Source organism: Thamnophis elegans, chromosome 16, assembly GCF_009769535.1.
Source record: "Thamnophis elegans isolate rThaEle1 chromosome 16, rThaEle1.pri, whole genome shotgun sequence".
Lineage (NCBI taxonomy): Eukaryota > Metazoa > Chordata > Lepidosauria > Squamata > Colubridae > Thamnophis > Thamnophis elegans.
In genome coordinates, this window is record NC_045556.1 from 4,485,858 (window position 1) to 4,491,857 (window position 6,000).

At 46.5% G+C, this 6,000-nt stretch overlaps 1 protein-coding gene across 1 annotated transcript in view; it reads left to right on the plus strand.

Annotated features, from left to right (window-relative positions):
- Positions 1–3,891, plus strand: part of SCAPER (S-phase cyclin A associated protein in the ER) — a 97,344-nt gene extending 93,453 nt beyond the window's left edge. The window contains exon 29 of the mRNA XM_032233354.1: positions 3,300–3,891. Within this exon, the coding sequence (XP_032089245.1) occupies positions 3,300–3,467 (168 nt within the window). The 3' untranslated portion in view covers positions 3,468–3,891. The remainder of the gene's footprint in view (positions 1–3,299) is intronic.
- The last annotated feature ends 2,109 nt before the right edge of the window (positions 3,892–6,000 follow it).

Consider the following 6,000-nt stretch of genomic DNA (forward strand, 5'->3'; position numbering starts at 1 on the left):
GAAAAAGAATGCCAACTTAGACACACACACACACACACACACACACACACACACACACACACACACACACACACTAGGAAGAAAAGTCAGTGATGAGAGAGGAGAGTTTGGGAATTTCCATCATCTTCTCCGTCCTCTTTCCCCTCCTCCTCCTCCTCCTCCTCTTCCTTCTCATCTTCCTTCACTTCTTCTCCTTCTCCTCCTCTTCCTTCTCATCTTCTTCTCTTCTTTCTTCTCCCCCTCCCCCCTTTTTCCTCCTCTTCCTCCTCCTCCTCTTCCTTCTCATCTTCTCCTTCTCTTCTTTCTTCTCCTCCTCCCCCCTTTCTCCTCCTCTTCCTCCTCCTCCTCTTCCTTCTCATCGTCTCCTTCTCTTCTTTCTTCTCCTCCTCCCCCCTTTCTCCTCCTCTTCCTCCTCCTCCTCTTCCTTCTCATCTTCTCCTCCTCCTCCTTCTCATCTTTCCCTTCTCTTCTTTCTTCTCCTCCTTCCCCTCTTTCTCCTCCTCTTCCTCCTCCTCCTCTTCCTTCTCATCTTCCTTCTCTTCTTCTCCTCCTCTTTCTCATCTTCTCCTTTTCTTCTTTCTTCTCCTCCTCCTCCTCTTCCTCCTCTTCCTCCTCCTCTTCTTCTCCTCCTCCTCTTTCCTCCTCTTCCTCATCCTCCTTCTTCTCTTTCTCCTCCCTCCTCCTCTTCCTCCTTCTCCCCCTCCCATCTGTTCCTGCCAGTAAGTACAGCAGGAATCAAATGACTTGCCATCCCCAGCCTGGAAGATCCAGTGAGATGATGAATTTGGGGCTAGCCAGATTCCGTTCTTCTCCATACATTTGCAACCCGTCGTCCACCAAACTAAAACAACCCCAAAGTAGTGCCCCCCCTCCTCCAGTGGGGCTTTTCCCACTGAGGGGCTGCTCCCTCCCTAGTGGGCAGGCTTTGATGTCCCTGCCTTCTGCCTCTCTCCTCTCCTCTGACCCCGCATCGCTTTTTCTGGCTGACATGTTTATTAAATAGAGCCTCCGGGCTGCACCGATAAAGCCGCCTTATCCCGAATCCCTCTGCCGTATAACCTGCCCGCCCCGTGGGGTTTTTCCCCCCTCCTCCCATGTCCGTCGCGCATTAAACTCCTCAGCTAGCCAGGATTCTCTGCCTTTGCTTATATCTTGCCAAACAATGACATTTTAAAGGGTTGCTCTTTGCAAGTGGGTGATTGAGGAGGGGGAGGAATACATTTGGAGTCATGCAAATGGGGGGGGGGCATAACTGGCGTGTATGCCCCACCCCCACCCCCAACCTTGCAAACTTTTGGAGAAAGAAAAGACGGTCCAGGCAAAGTTTACAGAGGCCGCTGCAGCCCATCCATCAAGCTGCGTTCAACCCACGGTGGCTGAGCGGTTGTGTCAGCACGCACACTCGATGCGATTGGGCGTTGAAAAGCGGCCGACCAATAACCCAGAGATACGGCGGATCTAAAAGACCAAGAGACGGACCAATTGCACAGAGCGTTGAAAGCTATAAAGTAGTGGGAAGCCAGCTTCGGTCCCCCCGAGCGTATCAGTGTAATGAGCTGATAGGAATTGCAAGCGAGAATAATGCATCATCTGTGTATATACAGATTCACGGGGGTCGCTCCCTGCCCCCCCCAAGGGATTTGAACTTCCTCTTAGCAGGACCGTCCCAAGATGTGGGGGGGGGGAGACAAAAGCAGGAGTAAACCCCGTATATTTGGGCTTCATGAAAAGAAGCCAGAGGTGCCCGGATGAGAACGTCGATCGATCTTGGCTTCCGTTCCATACACACATGCACATTTGCCTGCCTGTTTAGTAGGCCCTTGCTGAAATTCAACATGCTTTTGTCCTTGATTAATACACACGCACACACACACCACTGGAAAATAGCTTTGGGAAGACAGCCAATAAATGGGTTTGATTAAGCTGCTGGGTGGGAAGTTCTTTGTAAAATACAAAGGTAGATTTTCAGTCAATCTATTTAAGGAATGTTGGGCTGAAAGGGGAATATATATATATATAGAATAGAATAGAGAATAGAGTAGAATAGAATTAGAATTAGAATAAAATAGAATATAGAATAGAATGGAATACAGAATAGAATACAGAATAGATTATAAAATAGAATAGAATAGAATAGAATATAGAATGGAATGGAATACAGAATAGAATACAGAATAGATTATAAAATAGAATAGAATAGAATAGAATATAGAATAGAATGGAATACAGAATAGATTATAAAATAGAATAGAATAGAATAGAATAGAATAGAATATAGAATGGAATGGAATACAGAATAGAATACAGAATAGAATACAGAATAGATTAGAAAATAGAATAGAATAGAATATAGAATAGAATAAAATAGAATAGAATACAGAATAGATTACAGAATAGAATAGAATTATTTATTATCCAAGTGTGATTGGACACACAAGGAATTTGTCTTTGGTGCAGATGCTCTCAGTGTATATAAAAGAAAAGATATGTTCATCATGAATCATAAGACACAACACTTAATGATAGTCATAGGGCACAAATAAGCAATCAAATCATACTAGGAAATAATATCAATATAAATCATAAGATTACAAGCAGCAAAGTTACAGTTCTCCGGTCCTAAGTGGGAGGAGATGGGTGATGGGAACGATGAGAAGACTAATAGTAATAGTAATGCAGCCTTAGTGAATGGTTTGACAGTGGTGAGGGAATTAGTTGTTTAGCAGAGTGATGGCATTCGGGGGGGAAACTCCTTGTGTCCAGTTGTTCTGGTGTGCAGTGTCCTATAGCGCCATTCTGAGGGTAGGAGTTGAAACCATTTATGTCCAGGATGTGAGGGGTCTGTAGATATTTTCCCAGCCCTCTTTTTGACTCGTGCAGTCTATAGGTCCTCCATGGAAGGCAGGTTGGTAATAATTGTTTTGAATATTGAAAGGAGTCTGTGCTGGTCTACAACCATAATAAAGATGTGGACTTTCTTTCTTAAATTTATGGATTCTTAATTTGGGAATCCAATGCCACCTGAGATATGCCAAGTCCTTTTGCTATTGGCAAGATCCTCCCCAATTTCCCACTTTTTCTAGAACACATTAGGTGGAAAATCACCACCACCATTACTATTACTATTAGTCTTCTCATTGTTCCCATCACCCCAAAAAATGGGGAGTAGGCATCCAATAGGCTCAACCTTTAAAAAAAAAAAAAAAAAAAAACAACCCAAAAACTTCACATCAACCCTTGGATTCCGTTGGATGTTTGTAGAAGAGGCAGATCTAACATTTCTCTCTTTTTCCCTCCAGTCGGTGGTTGGGGCCGAAGGCCTCTCCCTGGCCTTCCGGCACATCATCAGCTCCTTGCTGTGGCACTGCGCCCACCACACCTGCGAAGTGCTGCTTCACGAAGTCATTGTCTGCGTGGGCTACTTCACTGTCAACCATTCAGACAACCAGGTACGGAGGCCCGTTTAGAAGTTTCCAGCCCAATGTTTCCCCACCTTGAGCATCTGTGGACTTCAGCTCCCAGAATCCCTCAGCCAGCATGCAGTTTTTACCGCAAACTGGTAAGTCGGCGCCAGTTTTCAACAAAACCACTGTAAAATGTGGCCACGTGACCACAGGACACCATAAAATGCAACTCGGTTGCTGAGCATCTGAAGTTTGGTCCCCGTGACAACTGTCAGGACTGCGGACCTGGGTTGCAAGAAGCCCCCCCAGGATAAGTCTGTTGTAACTCTGAATCGTCCCTAAGCAACTGGTCGTAAGTTGAAGACCATCTCTACCGCTTTCGCCTCCAAAGCAGGTGGTCACGTTCTGATCAAAAAGAGATTGGTTATGTTTCTATAAATCTAAAAAGAGAGGGAAATAGAGAGAGCCGCGGTGGCGCAGTGGTCAGAGTGCAGTACTGCCGGCTGCCGGCTGCCTGCAATTTGGCAGTTCGAATCTCACCAGGCTAAAAGGTTGTGACTGCAGCCTTCCATCCTTCCGAGGTGGGTAAAATGAGGACCCAGATTGTTGTGGGGCAAGAGGCTGACTCTGTAAACCACTTAGAGAGGGCTGTAAAGCACTGTGAAGCGGTATATCAGTCTTAGGTGCTATTGGTATCTTCCTTCCTTCCTTCCTTCCTTCCTTCCTTCCTTCCTTCCTTCCTTCTTTGGTGTTTCTAACAGTGGTTAGAATGCAGTATTGCAGGCTGATTCTGACCACTGCCAGCAGTTTGATCCTGACTGGCTCAAGGTTGACTCAGCCTTCCATCCTTCCGAGGTGGGTAAAATGAGGATTGTTGGGGGCCAGAGGCTGACTCTGTAAACTGCTTAGATAGGGCTGTAAAGCACTGTGAAGCAGTATATCAGTCTTAGGTGCTATTGGTATCTTCCTTCCTTCCTTCCTTCTTTGGTGTTTCTAACAGTGGTTAGAATGCAGTATTGCAGGCTGATTCTGACCACTGCCAGCAGTTTGATCCTGACTGGCTCAAGGTTGACTCAGCCTTCCATCCTTCCGAGGTGGGTAAAATGAGGATTGTTGGGGGCCAGAGGCTGCCTCTGTAAACTGCTTAGATAGGGCTGTAAAGCACTGTGAAGTGGTATATAAGTCTAAGAGCTATTGCTACGTGGGAGGGAAGGAAGGAAGGATGGATGGATGGATCGTAATGGCACAGTGCTTAGAATGCAGTATTGCAGGTAAACTCTGCCCACAGACTGGAGTTCGATCCTGACTGGCTCAAGGTTGACTCAGACTGCCATCCTTCCGAGGTGCATCACCACAACTCCTGGCAAGGGACTCTCAAGTTGGGGGGAACATCATGATCTGTGCTCTCCTTTATATAGCTGGGGGGTTGTGTTTAGTTATTCCCTAACTCACAACTGGGGGGGGGGGGACTACCCCTATCCCTCCCTCTCTATTTGTTAGCGCATTTCATCACTCACCACTACGCCTGTTGGCTTAACAGGTCCCATGATGCCACGGATGGGCCCCGAAGGATAATCCTGGGTAACGAGAACAAACCCTTCAGCCCACCCACCCCTTATCAACGCCAAAGCCAATTGGGGGGCTTCGCGAAAGAGCGGCCGTTTCTTAATTAAAAATATTGCTCTTAATTAACAGGCTCCTCGCATCTTGGGAGACTTTGGGGGAGGGGTGGGCTTCTCTTGCTCTCCGGTCTAATTAGTAAAGACCGTGGTGGCTGGCCTCTGTTGAGCTCATTTGCATTTTATATTGGGCAGCCTAGATAATTAAATTAACATGAATGACAAATGGGTTGGCTTCCTCCGTATCTCACTGCATTGTGAATTTCTAAAGAAGAGCAAAGAAAGGGGGAAGAAAAACCTTTGCATATTCATTTTCATATTTTTTTTTAACAAGGGAATAGTTTTAATCTGGCCACTCCATGCAAATGGGACTACAAGGACCCACAGTCTTCATTTTTTTTCTTTTTTGTAAAAAGTTTTATTTTTTCCTTTCCGTATACATTCAGAAATATACATTCTCATGAGTACCCTTAATGTTTATCTGTTATCTACTAGCATTCATCACAATCTGTTTAAACATATAAAAAGCATAACGGGGGGTCGCTTTCTTTCCACCCCATTACATCCAACTTATTTTGCAACAGCCCTACTCCTTCTTTCTTCCCGACCTCCCTTCTCTGCCTTTTTCTTTCCTCCTCTTCCTCCTCCTCCCCTTTCCGCCTTGGAAACACCAAACAATTGGCTGGCGGTCCCTCTGCTAGGGAAAACGGAGCAGGCAGCCCTCCCAAGCTCCGTTTTCGCTGGCAGAGGGTTGCAGGAGGCCATCGCAGCCTTAAACGGAGCTCGGATGCCCATTTTCGCTGGCAGAGGGTTGCAGGAGGCCATCGCAGCCTTAAACGGAGCTCGGGAGCCCATTTTCGCTGGCAGAGGGTTGCAGGAGGCCATCGCAGCCTTAAACGGAGCTCGGGAGCCCATTTTCGCTGGCAGAGGGTTGCAGGAGGCCATCGCAGCCTTAAACGGAGCTCGGATGCCCATTT